The sequence below is a fragment of the Alexandromys fortis genome, unplaced genomic scaffold (genome assembly GCF_014885135.2).
Source record: "Alexandromys fortis isolate MF-2015 unplaced genomic scaffold, M_Fortis_MF-2015_v1.1 scaffold_12, whole genome shotgun sequence".
NCBI lineage: Eukaryota > Metazoa > Chordata > Mammalia > Rodentia > Cricetidae > Alexandromys > Alexandromys fortis.
This window is the reverse complement of record NW_026067937.1, coordinates 6,487,662-6,508,863: the sequence shown is the minus strand read 5'-3', so window position 1 is coordinate 6,508,863 and position 21,202 is coordinate 6,487,662. Positions and strand designations below refer to the sequence as shown.

At 42.9% G+C, this 21,202-nt stretch overlaps 1 protein-coding gene across 2 annotated transcripts; it reads left to right on the top strand.

Moving 5' to 3' along the window:
• The first annotated feature begins 26 nt into the window (after positions 1–26).
• Apip (APAF1 interacting protein) lies at positions 27–20,608 on the top strand. 2 transcript variants are annotated; one of them, XM_050147142.1, is made up of 7 exons: positions 27–180; positions 11,189–11,289; positions 15,393–15,441; positions 16,710–16,827; positions 17,437–17,572; positions 19,682–19,849; positions 20,429–20,608. In XM_050147142.1, exons 1-7 carry the CDS (start codon positions 127–129, stop codon positions 20,526–20,528), a joined length of 726 nt encoding a protein of 241 aa, XP_050003099.1. In that variant the 5' UTR covers positions 27–126; the 3' UTR covers positions 20,529–20,608. The 2 variants fall into 2 exon arrangements, with proteins under 2 accessions (XP_050003099.1, XP_050003100.1); XM_050147143.1 differs by lacking the exons at positions 27–180; positions 15,393–15,441.
• The last annotated feature ends 594 nt before the right edge of the window (positions 20,609–21,202 follow it).

Sequence of the window (21,202 nt, the reverse complement as noted above, 5' to 3'; positions counted from 1 at the left end):
TCTCAGATCCCGCCTCCCGCCCTTGCTCCGCCCTCAGGCTGCCCGTTCCGCCGCGGCACAGCGTTCTTACAGCGCGCTTAGGCCTGGAAAGAGTGCGCTGCGGATAACCGAGCGGAGGTCGCAACCATGTCTGGCTGTCACGCTCAGGGAGACTGTTGCTCGCGGCCTTGCAGCGTGCAGGTAAGGACAGCGGTCTACGGCACGCGGGGTGGGGCTTCGGTCGGAGCCGATGCCCGATCCCTAGCCCAGTCCGCGCCAGTCCGAGGTCTCGCCTAACTCCTAGTGGGGCTGCTGCTCAACCCGGTGCTGACCTGGCGCCTGGAAGACAGCACCCTTTTGAGTAGCCTGTCTTATTTGTGAGGTGGGAGATAGTGGGAATGATTCTTCTTTAAGGAAACCCTCGGGGTGCATGCGTTTTTCTTTCAGTTAAACACGCCACATTCTTAATGGAATACCTTCTACGTGCTAAGAAAATGGTGAACAAGAGAACTAGGAAAACAAAGTTTCGATACTATGTGATAAATCTTGCAGAAGACTCAAGGGAAGTCCACGACATTATCCCCTTTTATTAGCCTTGTTTAGGGTCAAAGTTCTCAAAAATAAAACCCAGGAAAATTTTAGTGCAAAAACATTTGTCAACCATTATTGTTCTTGAATAAATGGCTTTCCCTAAATTCATAAGGAAAACTTTGAAGTTAGGTAAGATTGAGAGGGAGATTTTGCACATAGGACACATGTCATTGGTGCCATCCCTAGGCAGGTGTGTGAGGAAAATGAAAGCAGTATATCAGAATCATTGCTAGGATGTCTTGAGAGCAGAAGTGTTTATGACCCAGATTCTGAGGAAATTCGAAAGAAAACTCTTAAGGCCACCTTGACTGGACAGCCTATCACACACATGTCTAGCTTTTTCATGCTGTGTGGAGGTATGGACTCATTGTTAAATTCTGACTTTTTTTTTTTTTGAGGGAAAATAGGAAGTCACGTTTTGTGTGAATTTGTTTTGATTTTAAAAATATTGGCTTGGCCATAAATAAAGGTCACGGAGTGTATACCTGGTGAACCTAAAGAAGCTAAATAAGAAAGTGAACCCAAGGAAAAACATATAGTTATCCTCTTGGCTATGGGAAGTAGACATATTGCCGGGGAGAAAATTAAGATCTTGGGGGTGGGGTGGATTGGGGATAAGGGGGGACGGGGAGAGAAAAGTGAGAAGGGGAGGATTGGGGGAACTTGGGGAAACAGGAAGATTGGGATAAAGGAAGGTTGGATAGGGGAGCAGGGAAGCACATATCTTAGTTAAGGGAGCCACCTTAGGGTTGGCAAGAGACTTGAACCTAGAGTGGCTCCCAGGAGCCCAAGGCGATGTCCCCAGTTAGTCCCTTGGGAAGCTGAGGATAGGGAACCTGAAATGACCCTATCCTATAGCAATACTGACGAATATCTTGCATATCACCATAGAACCTTCATCTGGTGATGGATGGAGATAGAGACAGAGACCCACACTGGAGCACTGGACTGAGCTCCCAAGGTCCCAATGAGGAGCAGATGGAGGGAGAACACGAGCAAGGATGTCAGGACCACGGGGGGTGCACCCACCCACTGAGACAGTGGGGCTGATCTATTGGGAGCTCACCAAGGCCAGCTGGACTGTGACTGAAAAAACATGGGATAAAACCGGACTCTCTGATCATGGCGAACAATGAGGGCTGATGAGAAGCCAAGGACAATGGCACTGGGTTTTGATCCTACTTCATGTTCCGGCTTGGTGGGAGCCTAGCCAGTTTGGATGTTCACCTTCCTAGACATGGACGGAGCGGGGAGGACCTTGGACTTTCCACAGGGCAGGGAACCCTGACTGCTCTTTGGATTGAAGAGGGACGGGGAGAGGAGTGGGGAGAGGGGAGAAGGGTGGGAGGAGGGGGAGGGAAATGGGAGGCTGGGAAGAGGCGGAAACTTTTTTTTCTTTTCCTTTTCTCAATAAAAAAAAATATTGGCTTGGGTTCTAAGTACTATACAGATCAAATTAACACACGATAAATCTGATTGGTCTGTGCCCTAGTTAGGGATACTGTCACTGTGGTGAAACACCATGACCGAAGCATCTTGGGGAGGAAAGGGTTTATTTGGTATCCACTTCATATCATCCACTGTTCGTCATCAGAGAAAGTCAGGACAGGAACTCTTAACAGGGTTGGAACCTGGAGGCAGAAGTTGATGCAGAGGCCACAGAGGGGCTGCTTATTGGCTTGTTCCTCATGACTTGCTCAGCCTGCTTTCTTATGGAACCCAGGACTGTCAGTTGAAGGATGGCACCATCCACAATATGCTGAGCCCTCTCCCATCGAACGCTAAGAAAATGCCCAATGACTTGCCTAAAACCTGATCTTATAGAGACATTTTCTCAATAGAGGGTCCCTCCTCTCAGCTGACTATAACTTGTGTCAAGCTGACATCAAACTAGCCAGCGCAGACACCTAACTACTTTTTCTCTTGGTTAATTTATGTGTCTTTTAAGACTTGTCCATGTGTTAGCTGCTTGGAAGTCTTCACCAACAGGGCATCAAACAAGCCAGCAAAGTTCACAAGATACAAGTTTGAGCCCTCCAATACAAGGCTTTTCTTAATGTAAGAAATGTGATCTTAGTTCATCCAGTGTTTATTGAGCAAAACACTGTAGCAGTTAGAGCTTACCAAGAATGTGTTTCTTCCGCTTACTTAGAAAGCCAAGCTGGGGGAGAAAACCCAGGAAGGCATCACTTTTATTTGTTTTATTTTGCCTTACCTATCATGGTATTGTGTATAGTGACTGCAAGATTCAATTTCATTGGATCTGACCCAGATGGTCCTTTTGTGTCAGATATTATCAGGAAGATTATTGACAAGACACAGCACAGTCTCTTGGGACAGAAGTCAGTCCCAAGAGACACAGCAGGGTTCTCCTTCATACAGGGTTCTGAAAAAGAGAAGGCCCATGGAGCTAATGAGTAGTGGTATTTACAGTCAGTTTGCTTGGATTTCCTGGACTGAGGAAAGCTGGGCCCTTTATGACTTCAGAATCACAGCAGAGTGCCTGTCATCTCACTACGGCTGTGAGAATGACGCTCGCTCTAGGGTGGAGGTGGAGGCAGCTGCAGGTGGGCATGACTTAGATCTAGCAGTGATCCTGGTTGTTCTGCATGAACGCTACAACCGAAGGCCATCTAATCCCTGCCTCGTGTTTTCCCTGCTCTCGGCATCCCGCCCACTTAGCCTCCCTGCACTTAGAGCCTACCTCCTGACCATATCCATCCCAGCCCATCCCTGTCTGTTCATCACACAGTTTTCTTTCTCATACCTATTGCTGCCCCTGTACCCGAGTATCCTTTACACTATATGGCAATTAGTGTCTTTTCTTGAATCTCTCTTCCCCAAGCTGCTGAGAACCCACAACAAGAGGTAAGGAGAGGTCAGCCCAATGGATCCAATCTGTGCTGTCCCTCCGGGGAGTTGCCTCTCATGCTGCTTTAGGCGGTTATTCCAAAACCTCACCATCTCCCTTCATCTCATGCCCCAAGTGTGTTGCCCCTGAAAGCGCAATGACAAGAAAAGCTGTTACATGTAAACTTTTCGATTTCAGTTTCTCCTTTTTTCCAACTACAGTGTAATTTAAAGTAAAGGAGTCGGGTCTGTATCCATATCGCCCGGATTCAAATCTTGGCTCTGCCTTTAGTATCTGGTAGTCTTAGACAAGCTCGTCTTTTAGTATAATGGGGTTGGTATAAGGATACAGTAGGCCATACAGCTTTAACAGTCACAGAACAAGCACCCAGCAAATGTTGGCAATTCCTGTTGTTGACAGCATCTTCATTCTTTCGCTGGCTGAAGGCAATTACCTCCTTGTTCTTCCAATCTCATTTCCCTTCCCCCACACAAGAGAGCCTGTCTGTTAGATCATAGTTCTCTATGCCTTCTGTCTGTTCTTGTCCTCCAGCTCTGACTCTTAGCATATGCTATCATTTGGATATTGAGTGTCCCCAAAGGTCTACACGGTAAAGGCTTATCCCCTAGGTTTGTACCATTTGAAGGTAGAAGCACCTGTACAGGTGGGGGCTAGCAAAAGATCCTTATGTCGTTGAGCATGTGACCCCAAAGGGCATGGTACACCCTATGTACCTTCTTCTCTTTTCCCTCCTGGCATCGGGTGAACCATTTCTGCCACCACGTACCCTTTGCCCTATACTTCACCAGAGGCCTAAAAGTGATAGACCCAGCTAACCATGGCTGGAACCTATAATAAAACTGAGCCAAAATAAGCCTTTCCTCATGGTACATCGGGTGAACCATTTCTGCCACCACGTACTTTTTGCCCTATACTTCACCAGAGGCCTAAAAGTGATAGACCCAGCTAACCATGGCTGGAACCTATAATAAAACGGAGCCAAAATAAGCCTTTCCTCATGGTAGTAGCTCAGGCATTTTGTTACAGTGTCTGAAAAATGAGTTCTAACACATATAATAAGGGATTGTTTGTGTTGACTTTCCATCTGTTTCCTATCTAGTACTCCCCGCCATAGCAACATTACTGAAAGAGTCTGTAGATTTTATACTTGCAAATTTTATTTATTTCTAAATAAAGTGAGTGATCCTCACTTTGGTCTGGCTTCCAAATCCAATTCTTCAAAGTGCTTGTTACTGAGGGGACCTGTGAGATAGCTCAGTGGGGGAAAGTACCTGCTACCAAGCCTGACAACCGGAATTCTGTCCCCAGGACAACATGGTAAGACAGAACCATGCAACCTCCTGCAAGTTAATTCTCTGACCACACAGGTGTCATGTCCACATACATACATACATACACACACACACACACACACACACACAAATAACTAAATAAATAACATTTTTTAAAAACTGTTACTTAAGGTAATTAAGGCTGACTTAATTTACTGACACCCTTGGCCTCATGCAACCAGAACCCTGCTGTGCCCCCTCAAGGAGCTAAATGTTGTTAGGGAATATGTTACAACTATGCTCATTAATCTCACTTCATCCTGGTTATTTTACCCTCCAAAGGGTCCTCAACACTACCAGCAGCACTGCCCAGCAGTCCCCAGTCTCTAGTGTTCCCCTCCCCACAAAGGCTACTTTGTACCTTTATGTACATTGACTGTATAATACTCGTGGGCTCGCCACACTGCCTTTCAGTATCTTTTCTCCGCTATCATAGTCAGGTGTGTGAACACTGGATATGAAGGCTGGGAGATGGCTCAGTGGGCTCCGTAGACACTGAAGCATGCCAACCTGGTTTGGATCCTCGGCAAACATGTAGAAGCTGCACATAGTTGCACGCTCCTGTAACACCAGCCCTGGAATGGATGAAGGTGAGAGGGCTCCCAGGACCTGGTGGCCAGCTAGGCTAGCTGAAACAGTAGGTTCAGAGAGACCTTTCTCAAAAATAGTTGGGGAGATGATTCAGTGGTTAACAGCATTGGCTGCTTTTCCAGAGGTCAAATGGTGACTCACAACTCTAGTCCAGAGAATCCATACCCCCTCTTTTGGCCTTTGTGGGCACCAGACATGCAAGTAGTACACAGACATATATATATATATGCAGGCAGAACACACACACTTACTATATTTTCAAAGTCTTAAAGATATTCCCCAACTCCCCACCTTCATCCACAAGACCTAATTTGTTCCATCTTCTGAGTCCTCCCCATCCACCTGTGTAACGTTCTTACCACCCGTGAGCTCAAGACCCCTTCCTAATTCCTCTCCTCCCTATCTACAGCTTCTGCTCCCCTTGTGCTCTACCCATGTTGTATTATACATTATCATCTCACAACTGAGAAGTTTACAGATTAAGCTCCTCAGAGTGGGTCTTACGTATATTTCCCTCGTCAGGGCCTATCATGTGCGTAGCACTCAGGCTTGGTTGACTGAAGGAGTGAGGTAAATAATAAATGACAGGAAGCAAGTGCAAAGAGCAAATTGCACTTTTCGGAATTGGAATTTGGAATTGGAGCGGGGGGGGGGGGGGGGGGGGNGGGGGGGGGGGGGGGGGGGGGCGTGGTGGCTGCATCTTGCTTGAGAAAAAGCTAACCAGGGTTTGAGAGAATTGCAATAACTGAAGATCTAGCATGAGCAGCAGCAGTATAAAGAAAACTGTATTCTTGCCGGGGAGGAAGACATAGCTTAGTTACTTATTGCTATATGCAAACCATCCCAAAATTTAGCAGCTGGAAACAGCACTCATTGTATCCTGTAGATGCTCAGGGTTAGGAATCTAGGAGCAACCCGGCTGTGTACTGGATCAGGACCTCAAGAGGGAGCATTTACGCTGTTGTCTGAGCAATAGTCACATCAAGGATGGACCGCACAAGGATGATCTGCTCCCCAAAGTGCCTTCTGCAGGCTGTGGTGGCCTTCTGCATGGGCTGGCTCCCCAAAGAACCAGTGATCCCAGAGAGAGAGATTCCCAGGATCCAACACTGACCCTCACATCTTACAGCCTCATCTGCGAAGTAGCACAGTAGCCACTTCTGACATGGTCTGTTAGTGCATGGGCCAACCCTGGCACCATGAGGGTAGACCGTCAGCGTGACCGCTAGGGTTCAGTGATCTCTAAGAGCCACCTTGTAATTGATTCAGTAAGGAGTTTGACTAGAACTGAGGGATTTACATAAAACATGACTGAAGTACTTGAAAAATAAATTAGAACATAAAAGAACGTAACAGATCGAGGAAATGGTATTTGAGCACTTGTTGATTTGAGGGTCGAAACTCATGATCAAAGGACTGTGTTAGTTCAGTACTCAAGGTAGAATGGAGGATGAACTGGAGGAGAAGAAAAAGCAGACAAGGAGATCAAACAGGGAAAGTGTAACTTCTACTCAAAAGGTCAGTCCTGGGAAGAATGTATTGGCATTACAAAGTGAGAGCAATGGAAATATCAATTTCTGTAAATTCATTGCATTCACGTTAAAAGATTACCCTTTACTCTGACGTTATTTTCCTAACTTTATGTTTAATATCCACTCTTTTCTGAAGATAGTAATAGTGGAGAGTTAAATATAAATAGTGTCATTACTTGGCAATCACATGTCATTCCTTAAAATTAATAAGACTACCCATGGGCCTGTGAACTGAGTCAGCGGGTAAAGCAATTGCTGCATAAGCCATTGACCTGAGTTCATTCTCCAGAGCCCACATAGAGGTAGAAGGGAAGGAGAGCTGACTGCATGAAGTGGTGCTTTGACCTCAGCATGTGCACCCTCACCCCCAACTAAAAACAAAAAACTGTGTTGTATCGGGGTCTCACATTGGGGTGACATCTGTCAGGTCCAGTCTCGATGGGTTCATAGGTTCCAGGATAGAGCATGTGGATTAGAAATATCAGGCAGACAAAACAGATATAAAAGAAGTAGAGACACAGATTACAGTTGGGAGGGCAACCCAGTGAATACTGAATTCACCCACATCTATTTTCATATGCTTTTATACCCCAAAAGGTATACACACACACACACCAAAAAGAGGAGGAGGAAGGCAAAAGACTGCTTTACCATGATATAAAGAACAAACAGAGCAATTACCTCTTCAATACCTGAAGCATCAAGCAACAATATCTTGAGCACACCTTAGGCCAAGCATCCTGTAGGCAGTCACTCCCTGGGACAAACCTCCTGTCATGTCCTTGAAGGAGTAGGAATTGGCCTGAACTCTCTGACCTTTGGTCAAGGTGGACCAGATCCACCTCTGTGAGCCATCTTAATACCCAAAACACCTAGGTCAAGATATCCTGTTAGTAGCCACACCATTAAGTCAATAACCTTGTCAATAACTCTTGTCAATAACCTTGAGCAGGAATAGGCCAGAACTCTCTGACCTTTAGTCTTGATGGAACTGACCCCCTTCTGTGGGCTCCCACATTGTTGAAATTCAGAAGTCTGGGGGAAGTCACTGAGCCCTGCAAGGAAACCAAGCCCAAGCCCGGAAAGTGTCCCTGGACCACAGTGGGGGCCCTGCTTATGCTAATAAACATATGCTTTGAGTTTGTGTTTGTGTCAGAGTCTCCCTGAAAAACCCTGGGTTCAGGTGCATGCTGGTTTTCAAGTGAAAGGAGCGAGGAGAGGAAATAAATGGAGCCCTGTTGGGCATAAGTAGGTATATCTGTGACAGGCAAGGCTGGGAGGCCTTCACAGCGGAACAAAAGCACTTTACACTCTAATGTTTGTAATATAGTCTGTGTCTGCCACACCAGAGCTGCGCTTCTGCTAACCGTCCATTGTGGAGAGTCTTTAGCTTCGTGTCATGTAGTTATTATGCTCACTGAAAGCCAGCTCCAGCGACAGCTGACAGGTACTGCTGGCCTCCAGGGGAGCAGTGCACAGCAGCTAAGCCTTCCCTTCTTGCCATTTTCACCCTCTCGGGCTGCACAGCTTGAGTGGCTGCATCTTCCACAGATGTGTCTTTGCCAGGTCTCCATGGCTTCCCCGGAATTGTATCTGCTGATCTGAATGACTGAGGGAGATGCAGCGACCAGCCACCGTGCCGCCCTGTCAGTGTTAGGCTGTAGCAGGAGGCTGGCTAATTGCTCTAATACTTCAGAACTGGGGAAAGACAAAAGGAAAGGGGGATCTATAATAATAGACCATTTTCTGTAATGTTTGCAATTTGTTGCGCAAATTTGGTCTTAATGATTGGAACACTGCAGGAGTCTTCCCATTAGCTGCATTTAATATGTAATTAAAATATCATTTATGTTCCCCAAGAAAAGGAAATGGCAAATTATATGGGGCATAGAGATTTTTGGCTAGTTTCCTTGAGAAAAGTTAAGAATTCCATTTTATTATTAACTTTAAGTAATTAATTTGTGTTCAAGAACTTTAACTCTTTAAAACAGAAGGAAGCGAGTGTTGTACCACATGGTTTGTACTGAGTGTTTTTACTGTAGAGATTTTAAATTGTATGTTTAAACGTATGTGTATATGTGTGTAGCTCCATGTGATATGTACACAGGAGTGCAGTTCTCAAGGACTCCAGCAGAGGGTGCTGGGTCCTCTGGAACTGGGGTAACAAGTGATTGTGAACCTCCTGACATTGGCGCTAGGAACTAAACTCCCGCCCTCTTCAAGGGGATATAGAACTTAACCTCTAAACCATCTGTCCAGTCCCAATTTTTGTTATTTTAAAGTGTGTGTGTGTGTGTGTATGTATGTAGGTAGATAGGTAGGTGTACATGCAGGTGCATAAGAAGGCCAGAGGCTTCAGTACCCCCTGGAGCTGGAGTCAGAGGGAGTGTGAGCCATTTGATGTGAGTGCTGGGAACTGGACTCTGGTCCTCTGCAAGCGCAATACATGCTCTTAACTGCTGAGCCATCTCTTCAGCTTTGTGCTGTGTGTTTTATCTTCATTTTATCTCATTTTATTCCTCAACGTGTCTCATTTAATGGTTGAGTAAAAGAGAGGCTGGGTGTCTTAGTTAAGGTTTCTGTTTCTATTGCTATGACAAAACACTGGGGAAAGGCGCCATGGGGAGGAAAGGATTTATTTCACCTTACAACTTGGAGTCCATCATCCAGAGAAGTCAGGGCAGGAGCTGAAGCAGAGACTGTGGAGGAGTGCTGCTTCCTGGTTTGGTCCTCATAGGTTATACAGCCCAGAACCACCAGTGCATGGTAGCACCGCCCACAGCGAGCTGCGCCCACATCAGTTATCAGTAAGAAAACACACCACATCGTTGCCCACAGACCAGTCTGGTTGGGACATTTTCTCAATTGAGGTTCCCTCTTCCTAGATGACTCTAGCCTGTGTCAAGTTGACTTAAAAACTAGCCAGCACACTCAACATCATGCAAACAGAGAATTAGATATAATTTAGTTTTTAAGTCCTGCTCACTCTTAAGCCTGTGTTGGTCTGAGCTTTACAAAATGTCTAACTTTCTCATGCTTTCAGTTTTGTATTGTGAAGGCTCCTTCATCAGCAGTCACTCAGAATCCTTGCCTAAAACTATGTACGTGGAGAGAGAGAGAAGGAGTGAGAATCAGGGACATTTGGGAAAGCTACCTGAGCATCCAGCCTATTGAAATCATGATTTTCTTCTGACCTCAGGAATGATTTTGCACCTTTACGCGGGGCCCAGGGTAGCAGTCTGGTTATTTGCTCTGCGTAGCAAGGGTTTCTTGTTTGCCTTTCCTTGAAAATGCAGCCCACCAAGTCTTGGGTTTATATGGGGCTTTTCTGTGTGATGCAAGTCTGGACTTCATCTCGAATTTCTAATGCTTGTCCAGCTCTCAGAATGGAGGCTCGGGGTCCCCAGAGGTTTTTCAGGTGCCTTGAAGGGAAAATCCTGGCCTTGGGGTTCCCTGCTCCCACGATGCCCCACTCTCATTTCCTTTACGACCCCTGTGAAATCTTCCCACTTCAGCAGTGTATTTTGAAATATTTGTAAAGGTCACTTAATCAGCAGCTGTTACTTATTTTCACGGTAGAGCTATATGTCATACTGCCAAAATGGAGTTCATTGCATTTCTCTTTGTTTTTGTTTTCATTAATTTAAACTATTAAAACAAAACAGGGGGGACACAAATGACATGGTTTTCTTAGCAGGTAATTATTGGAATGACATGTATAAATGATGCTCGATGTGCACCTTTAAACAAAATGCCTTCCCAGGGAAGAATCATGGTTGCTTTTCAGTAGGATTTGCTTATTGCTGTTTGCTTGGTTTTAATTTTCATTGTGAGTGTTTATTATAATTGTAATAAGAGAAGATATTGAAATCACTTTGGAAAACCAAACATTTTTTAGATAAAAATGAAACTGAACCAGCATAGACTGTGTTGGACAGATAACAACCGTGATGTCTTGTGTATGGTGTTCTAGTGGGGTGTTTTGTGTGATTAATTTTCCTGTGTGGCACTAGGTCCCACTGTCTTTCTGTTGACACTGTGTCATAGACCCCTGGCACTTCCCTGCCTTGTCCTCACAGCCTGTTCCATAGAGTTCGACGTAGGCCCCTATACTGACCAGTCCCAGATTGTCAAATAACTAAGTAAATCCATTTTCTAAATGGTAGGGACAGAACATGTTTGTTTCCTTAACTATCTCTTAGGTAGATTTCTTTGAACGTCCTTAAGTTGGTTTTGTGTTAGAAATGCCAGCTGGAACACATAATTTAAAAAGTCACTATCTTCTGTTTAAGGACAAGGAACACCCCAGATTCCTGATCCCAGAACTTTGCAAACAGTTTTACCATTTGGGCTGGGTCACCGGCACCGGAGGAGGAATTAGCTTGAAGCATGGGTGAGTTTCTGGTTGATTTCAGCTCTGGGGTTCTCCAGCTCAGCAAGCCACGGGTGGTGTGTCCAAACCCAGTGGATAGCCAGTTTATGTGATACTGAAGCTGTTTACTTTCTAAATGATCGGGGGTGTTTGCATGACCCAACGGGACCAGGATCGGGAGCAACAAGCACTTTAAACACTGAAGGCTTTGAATCCCAGTTGTTAATTGGGATAATTTGAGTCTCTCTTTGGAACAGAAAAGGAGGTAACAGTCCAGCAAGTATGTTCATGTATCTTCACAGGATCCTCTCTAGACAGCCGAAGATTTATTTCAAAAGTTCAGAGACATATTTTGAAGTCACTTAAATCCAGATTATTAATCGTTGAAAATTGAAAAATCCATGTTTTCTGAGTTCAGAAACAGGCCATGTACTATTGTAAGCAGAGATACCATGATTAATGGGCATAGCATCTGCTCATATCTACCCCTTTGAGGCACTGGATTTAAATCAGAAAGAAAGAATCATTTTCTATTGCTCATTGGATTCAGAGAATGTCTCGTCTTCGAGCAGATGAGGAATAAGCCCTGGCAATGACTCTCCAGGTGACACCTCATTCCCCCGAGACTTTCTGAAGGAGGATTAATGTTTTCCTCCTGAAATGTTGTATGAATATTGCTGTCTGGAGGCTGAATGTTAACCTGAGTGAGGGCGCTTTATTTCTGTATTCCAATTCACCTTTTCTCGTTAGCAAAATTGGGTTATTAAAACATTTGTATGTTGAGTATATATGTACATGATATATGTGTATATACATGTACATATGTATGTGCTTATATGTATGTGTATATACATGTACATATATATGGATATATCCATTTCAAGGAGTCTGCATTTCATAATAGTGAATGGATTATAAAATAAAATCAGGACATTTTAAACAGGAGGAATTTTTTTTAATATTTATTTATTTATTATGTATACAATATTCTGTGTGCATGCCCGAAGACCAGAAGAGGGCGCCAGACCTCTTTACAAATGGCTGTGAGCCACCATGTGGTTGCTGGGAATTGAACTCAGGAGCTTTGGAAGAGCAGGCAACACTCTTAACCACTGAGCCATCTCTCCAGCCCAAACAGGAGGAATTTTACTACATCTCACAAGATGATGATTTTATAATTTCATCTGCTTCAAATTACAGTGTAATTCATGAAATAGTTCAATAGTGGGAAGTAGCAAAAGGTACCTTAGTCGGCAGCTTGTGTAGGAATATAAGGGTCAGTGTATAGACACAGCGTGCTCCCCGGCGGGCCCACACGTCCATCTGTGCCCCTCACCGTCAGTCACCCAGCTGCTGGTGTGTCACTTCAGCTCTGAGCAGGCGTTCAGATTGCTTTGCCTAAATTTTCAAGTTGTCTTGTTCACAATATACCCGGAACTATAATAATTTGTTCTTGTTTCACTTTTCTATTTAAAAGTCAAGTGCCTGTAATTAATTTCCCTGATGTATAATTTATAATAAATCATGTTCTAAATGTATTTAGTTAACTACTGTTTATTTTCATGTCCAGAGAGTGGTTTTTTACATAATAGGGCTCCTACCAAACTGAGCTAAAAGGGTCATTTCTGGATATAGATGTTAAAACAAGTAGAATGAAAACTCAAAATTTCAAGAATTTTATAAAGCAAGGAATTGTAAAGGACTTCTCTTTCTGAAAGAACTTTACTGTTCCACACGCTGATTGTGTGTGGCCAACATAAACCGTTTATTGGCACATCTCTTAATATGCAATGACTTTTATAGCACTGCAATCAGTTTATAGGAAAGTTGCATCATGTGTAGTTTTTCCTTAGTTTTAATGGGCAAGGAGCTCCCCCTAGAGGCCACAAGTGGGAAGAAGCAAAGTTTTAAGGCGAACTGTTTGGCTTCCCGTTTATGCTTTACAGACTAAAATGGGTGTTTTTAGTAAAATGTTGAATATCACCCCTTTATGAGCCAACATTACTCATCTTAATGTTTCTGATAATAGTTTTGTCTTTTATGTCTGATTCTTGGTGCAAATAAATTTGAAAAGACATATAAATATAGTAGATAATGTCCTAACTTCATACAGACAGTAAAGTCTTGGGGAATGCAGAAATACTAACAGATTTCAAGGTTTGGCTGATACCACTCTGGCTTACATGACTGGTGTATGGTACCAGGATTATACACGCATGTATACACATACATATGCTCACGCATATATATGACAGCGAGGACATGCATAGGGACACACACAGGAGTCATCAGAGCAATTCCACAACACTTAGCAGCCATTGCCTTTGGCTTGGTCATGATGTTTAGACTTATCATTTGCTGTTTTCATCAGTATGTGCCAGCTACACTAAGCTTGTTGCATGCTTCTGGAATCACATTTGATAAACTCCTGCTATAGATGAGCTGTTGAGACCTTGTATTTCAGTGATCTTTAATGACCAGAGCCTAAGTACAAATAGACACACCTGCACACAGATGTGGCATGAACTCCTGTTTTTCTGTCCTCTTATTTACCACAGAGTGAAAGAGCAGGGAGTGTAGAGAAATAAACTCTAGAATGCATTCCCTGGAACTTCCAGGTTCTTTTTATAGAATCAAGCAAACATTTTCCTTCAAGCTTTTGTATGTTATCTAAAACAAAAGCTGTTACTTTGTATGTTTCCTTTATTTCTCTTTCTGTGTTGGAATTGCTATGTTAAAAACTTACTTAGCTTATCTTTGAATTGCTCAAAGTTGATGAAATTCTAAATTTTCATTTATAAAGACAGCAGTACAAAGAGACTTGGCACAGCTCGAACCTCTTTTCTGACCACAAGGGTGGCGAGTGGATCTCTGGGACCTTTGGGTCTGGAGGAAGGGCTGCCACACCGTTGTTCCATGCAGCAGATGCTGAGCACGGCAGCTGCTTCCTGGATTCTGCTCACCTATCAGGCATCTGTCTAGGCCTTAGTTCACCAAGAAACTCGTTTCACTGATACGCCTGTCAGTTCCAAGTCTGTATTTTGTAGTAACCACTTTGACAGCTTCATATAAGCCATCTTCGCTGTCACTTTGAAGCCTTTGACACTTGTCCACTGTGCAGTTCTGCCTCCATGGCAAACGCTGTTCTCTTGGTTTCCATTTTTGTGGCAGCTCGTTAATGTGCTCTGGCAACTGAAACTTATAAGCGGACGGTTCTTTAAGTGGAGGGAATGGGAAAGATTTGGGAATTATGTTGCAAGTCAAATTTGACAGCACAGTAGAGGATCTTGTGGGAAAATGGTACAGCAGGTGTAGATCTCTCTCTCTCTCTCTCTCTCTCTCTCTCTCTCTCTCTCTCTCTCTCTCTCTGTGTGTGTGTGTGTGTTTGCGTGCACGTGTGCGTGCGTGTGTGTGTGTGTGTGTGTGTGTGTGTGTGTGTGTGTGCGTGTTTATTTTATTTCAGATGTTTGCTGGTCTTGAGCTCATGGTCTTCCCTGCTCAGCCTCCTAAGTGCTGTGATTATAGGCATATGCAACCACACTCAGTATCCTAATCTCATTTCTAACTTTTTGTGATTGCTTAATTGCCAAATAATTTCCAAGATTTGCATGCTTGTCTTAGAGGAAATTCCTGTTACCTAATGCTAAAGCTGTAGTTAGCAAACTGTCCAGCAGAGGGCTCTGTGCTTCATGACTTCATGAAATGAATTTGAATCTGCAAAAATGCTTTCAATCAAACATATATTTTGCCTGATTTTAGGTTAACTATATTTTACATAGTATACTGAAATTCTATTCATTCCACAAGTAGTAAATAATTAACATATTCAAATTTACGTTTCCTCTAGATAGTGGTCTAGCTACCACTAAATTTTTTTGCCCCAAGAAAAGAAATACATATATGTGAAAGAGGAAGACAGAAGCAACTACCACGAGTTTTCTTAGGCCACTAGTGTTTTAAAGTGCCTAGAACTCATCCTGTGCGCCCTAACTCCTTCACTCAACCAATCAGCCGCTCAGGGCTTGATGTGTAGGGGACACTAATGGTTATACTGCAGGGGTGCACTTTATTTGTTCAAAACAGAACTTTAAACAAAAACCAATTTCTATATTTTGTGTTACCAGCAATGAAATCTACATTGCTCCCTCAGGCGTGCAAAAGGAACGCATTCAGGTATGCTAAAGGGTCCTTTGTAAGCCCTCTGTCCCCTCTCCTTAACTGCCATTCCACTAAGTGGAATCGCTTCTAAAGGTTATGTTAGTTTTGAAGGGCGGTTCTGTTGTGAAGATTTAAGTAACTAATCAACAAACATTTGCTAAGTAACTATTCAATATTTGCTGAGTAATTATGAAATGTTTCTTTAAGGCGGCAAGTATCTTCCACGTCCGCAGCGTGTGTTGTAAACTCTCGCGGGGCTGGAGAGACGGCTCACAGGTTGAGAGCACTCACTGCTTTTGCAGAGGACCTGGGTTTGCATCTCAGTTCTCACCCTCACAGTGGCTCACAACTGCCTGTAACTCCAGTTGTAGGGGAATCTAAAGCCCCTCTTCTGACCTCGTCCAGCAGAGGGCTCTGTGCTTCATGACCAGGCATGCACATGGTATACATACATGCATGCAGGAAAACAAAAATAAATGAATTTTCAAAATCTCCTTCAGAGAGCTGTAGCAGGCAGCAATGAGTAGCGCAGCCTCGGCACATCTTTATCAGACTGGTGAGCCACTCCTACTGATAGGCTCAGCTCACACAAAATGATTCCTATCTTAATCACAAACCTATTCCAATTCAAAGTGGGGGAGTTTTGTTTCAAAATTTTGAGAAGTGGCATTCTATATCAATGCTAGAATATTTCCCCAAGTCTAACCAAATACATAAAACACTGATTATATATTTACAAGAAAAAAGAAAAGTTGCTCTCTTCGTGAAAGCTTGCTTATATTGTAGCCTGTGGTAAGCCTGGTATTCGGAAGATGCAAATGGGAAATATGCAGGCGTCAGTGAGAAACAGCTAGGTCAACACATTCCCGAAAACTTGAAGTGGTTTTTTAACTCTCAAGAAAGTTTTTGATAGTATAAAACTATTAATTGTATTAGTTTGTGTGTATCAGTATTTTGCCAGGATGTGTTTCTGTGCACCATGTGCATGCAGTTCCCTTGAAGGCCAGAAGAGGGCATCAGGTCCCCCAGGACTGGAGTTAGATGGTTGAGAGCCGCCATAAGTGCTGGGTACCAAACCCGGGTCCTCTAGAAGAATTGTCAGTGCTCTTAACCACCGAGCCGTCACTCCAGCCCCATTTTGGACATTTTTTTTCTTGGTACTAAAATTTTGTGGACTCCATGAATGTTTGGTTTGAATGTTAAACTTGTTTGCATATGCATATACTGTATAAATATACAGTTATGTTTTTAACCTTCTTTTCTTTTTCTCTCTCTATAAATAGCCAGAAGATATGTTTGTTTGTGACATCAATGAACAGGACATAAGTGGGCCTCCAGCATCTAAGATGCTCAGAAAAAGCCAGTGTACTCCTCTCTTCATGAACGCCTATACCATGAGAGGTAGGCAGGGATCCAGGCAGAGCTGGCCTCACTAGCACAGCCAGTATGACTTCAGTTAACAGCTCTCGAGATCTAACGTGCAAGCATTTTGTTTCCCCTTGTTGCATTCTCATCAGCCTCTGGAGAAGGTCCGTTGTTACTCCACTTTCCTCTTAACTGGCCTGTAGGCAGGTCTGGAGGTGCATTTTCTTGGTTAATGGCTGATATGGGAGGGCACAGCCCACTGTGGATAGTGCCACTCCTGGGTAGGTGCTCCTAGAATGTATAAGGAAGTGGGCTAAGCAAGCCATGAGAGCCAGTCATGAGCACTCCTCCATGGCCTCTGCTTTAGTTCCAACCTCCAGGTGTCTGCTTGAGTTCCTGCCCTTACTTCCCTCCGTGGGAAATTGTGATGCAGGACATGGAAGCCACATAAACTCTTTTTTTTCCTAGGCTGGCTTTGGTCAGCATTCTGTCACAGCAACAGAAGCTAACTAGGACCCCAATTTTCCTGACAGAGAAAGTCAGGTCCATAAGGAAACACATACACAAAGTGCATAGATATAGGTGTTGATTTTCTCTTAAAGATGTAAGTTCTCCTCACTGAGCAGCTGCCTCTTCATCCTGCAGGAGCAGGCGCAGTGATCCATACCCACTCTAAAGCTGCTGTCTTGGCCACCCTCCTGTTTCCAGGACAGGAGTTTAAAATTACACATCAAGAGATGATCAAAGGAATAAGGAAATGTACCTCAGGAGGGTATTACAGGTATAATTTTATTATTAAGTAATTTGGCATGCATTTTTCCTCCTCTCTTTATGCATTTAATGAGATGCGGTGGGCTCTGTGTTCAGTAACACCCCATGTAACAATGAACCTTCAAAGGCCTTCTCAGGGGCACAGACTGCTCCTCCCCTCCCCAGCTGTGCAGAGTTATTAGCAACATGAATAATGAAATGTTTGCTCCATTAAAACAAACAAAAGTCTTGCCTGGACTTTCTGTCAAGATGGGCGAGGACAACCCCTGTTTTCAGCGCTGAGGAAGCAAGATCTCCTCACCTCCACTTTGTCTTCAGGAAGCTGAAACTGAGACTACCATTAGAATTTATGTTGATGTAATGTATTTCTAGAATATGCTCCTGTTTATAAAAACTTTCTACTTGTTTTAATTAGAGAAATGACTGTATTTCAGAATTTGTGATGTGGTGACATAAAAGTGCACATCAATGACCTCTAACTAAATTTAAATAAATCCACCAACCTGCAAAAATGTAGCCCTTATTTATGAATCTAGACTTGAATGGCTTGAAGACACAGGTTCCCAGTGTCCAGGTACAAGCTGAGCCTTGCTTCCTAGTCTGCGGGGCCTGGTTCCCCCTCCCTTCAGAGGACAGTGCTCCTGGTACTGAAGACACCACAGCGGTGTCTTCCTGTGACTGCAGTAAGGGAACACGTTGGATGTGTTTAAACCTTTGTGCTGAAAATTTAGCTCATTTGATTTCCCTGTTTAGTGTGTGCCTAAAGCCTTCCTCAGCACTGCGAAAATTATGTCAAAAAGGTGTCAGTTAAAGCAGTGGAGTGCCCTGGGTCAGGCCTCAGCAGCAGAGCTAAGCTAAGCAAAGTCAGCACCAAACTTCCCTCATTACCAGGTGAGCTGAACATGCTGAACATGCTGTGGCTGCCATCAAGTAACGTGCCTCTGCTGGAGTGCAGAGGGTACTGACAGTCAGAGGACTTCCGTGCCTCTGCTGAAGTGCAAAGGGTACTGACAGTCAATCAGAGGACTTCCATGCCTCTGTTTCGTATTTAACTTGTGAGGATCAGTATCCTGTCGATGAAATAAGGGATTGCTTTGAATTTGTTTTCTAGTCTCACTGTGCTTTGAAATTATTTTGCGCCTGGAAATATCTCTGACTGTGTGACGAATGCTATAGGAAAATCTAAGCCTTTCGCTCTTCAGGCTGGTTTCAGGGAAGAGGTGAGACCAGCTATTCACTCCGTCCACACTACAGCATTGTATCATTACTTCTGTCTCAGCTACAGGCGGATCGTGGGCAAGTCTATACTGCTACGATAATGGCTGCCCAAATTATGAATCACCCGACAGCTGCTTAGTCTACGCCTGCCTGCAGGTGGTCGCTTCAGATGACACTTGGCATTTCTGTGTTAATTTACTCACTGCTTTGGTGAAAGGTGGTATGAGAAAGCCGTGTATAAGTATAAGAACACTTGTCTGAGGAGTCATTGGTTACAAGCGACCTCAAGACCTAGTTTCACTTGTAGCGAAGTTACTTGATGATTGGACATTATTACATTCTGACTTTATCTCATGAATTTACTGAGAAAAAAAGTGAAAACAAAAGTTCTAATGCCTCGGGTTTGAGATTATTCTGAAAGCATTAACATAACCTTGGTAATTGTTGCTAGCTGGTTCTTTCTATCCTGATGCCACAGACCACACTGCATTGATTGGTTTGCCTGTCAAGACATTTTGGTTTTCTGCCAAGATGAAATACAATGATTTTTATTTTGGGAAATATTCCTACTATGTAATATATAGTTTGAGATGTATCATTTTTTATCTTATGTTTAAAATGTTCTGATTATCTTTACTTCAAGGAAATGCTTGTATGGTCTTGATTTCTTTGTTAGGTTCTGGTATACTGTACAAATTTCTGCCATTTAAATTCAGGGCTGCCTGCCATTTGGTATCTTTTGGTATAGATGTTTATATAAGCTATACAGAATAACTTGCACCATCTTGTTTTGAAGTTGGAGATGTTGGAGTGCTATATAGATATCAGCTGGTCACTAGCAGCAAATACAAATAGAATGTTGATATTTTAGTGGGAGTAGATGTCTTGTTCTGTCTTACAGGTATGATGACATATTAGTGGTACCCATTATTGAGAACACTCCTGAAGAGAAAGACCTCAAAGAACGAATGGCTCGTGCAATGGACGAGTACCCAGACTCCTGTGCGGTGCTCGTCAGGCGTCACGGGGTGTACGTGTGGGGAGAGACATGGGAGAAAGCAAAAACCATGTAAGACCGAGTTAGAGATTTGGTGCAAATCACACTCAGAATGTGAAAATGAACGGACATGTTTTAGGATTTAAAACAAAATACAAGTTTTCCATGTGTTTGTTAGTCGACTGGTTTCAACTTAAATAATCTGTCATTTGTTAATATATTATATTATTATAAATTATATTTATATTAATATAAATCATAAAGACCTGATTTCTTGCTCTGTTAAATCTTCAGGAAGTATTAATTAGGTCAGCTCTGATTTAGGAAGCCTCGGTGAAGTTTGCTCCAGAGGAAAAGAGTCATAGATCTTAAATAATATAAATTTTATTTAAGAAATATAGCACATAATAAAATAATAAAAACATAACTTCATGTGAGTAGTGTATTTCCCGGGAAGTAAATGGTGTGGTGGCACAACGCAGTGTGATTCCTTTGCAGGTCTGAAGTTTGTTGGGGTCAAAGTAGTAAACTTTTGCTATGAACTCAGTAGCAAACATAGCCACGTAGCAAAGCTAATGTTGGGAGACATGGTAGTCAGGACCGGAGAGCTTTCTCCTGACACACGTTCAGTCCTCTTGCCTTCTCTTCTAGGTGTGAGTGTTATGACTACCTGTTTGACATTGCTGTCTCTATGAAGAAGATGGGAATGGATCCAACGCAGTTCCCTTTTGGAGAAAATGGAATTGTGTGAGCCAAGTGGATGTCTAAGTATCTTCAAGGATAAAACAAACTTAATTACGCCTTAAATAAAACTTGTCTGCTTTTAAATGAGTTGGAAGTTTTCTTGATGTCACTAATTTGTCACTGAATACAACAAGTCACACTTAATCTCCTCCACATTAAATATTTTCTTATATTCTTACAGCTTTAGGTGACAGAGAGGTGGAATAAACTTTTCACTTGATATTTGCTTATTTTAAAGCATGTAAATTTGCACATAAAGACAAAATATTTCCTTTTAAGTTAATTCCTTTTGTATACATTCTTGGGATTTTTTCATCTTTAAAACACTAGTAATAGAATTCGTTAAATATTTTCCACTTAATTGTGAAACGAACACTTTCTTATTTTAATTTGATACATAAAATTTATATCAACTATTAAGAGTAGTGTATTTTTTATACCTAATGTAAAGATAATTCTATAGATTTCCCTTATAAACTGTAGTACTTCCATATAAAGGCTAAGTGCATATAATCTAAAAGTCCAGAGTCCAAAATATTGCATGCAGACATGATGTCACAGATGGAATCCACATGTCACTTTATGTGGCAGGTCGTAGTGAAGTTAAAGATGCATTTCAAGCATTGTCTAAGTTATATGTGAAACAAATGAAGTCTGTCTTTATCCTTGGTTTCCATCTCC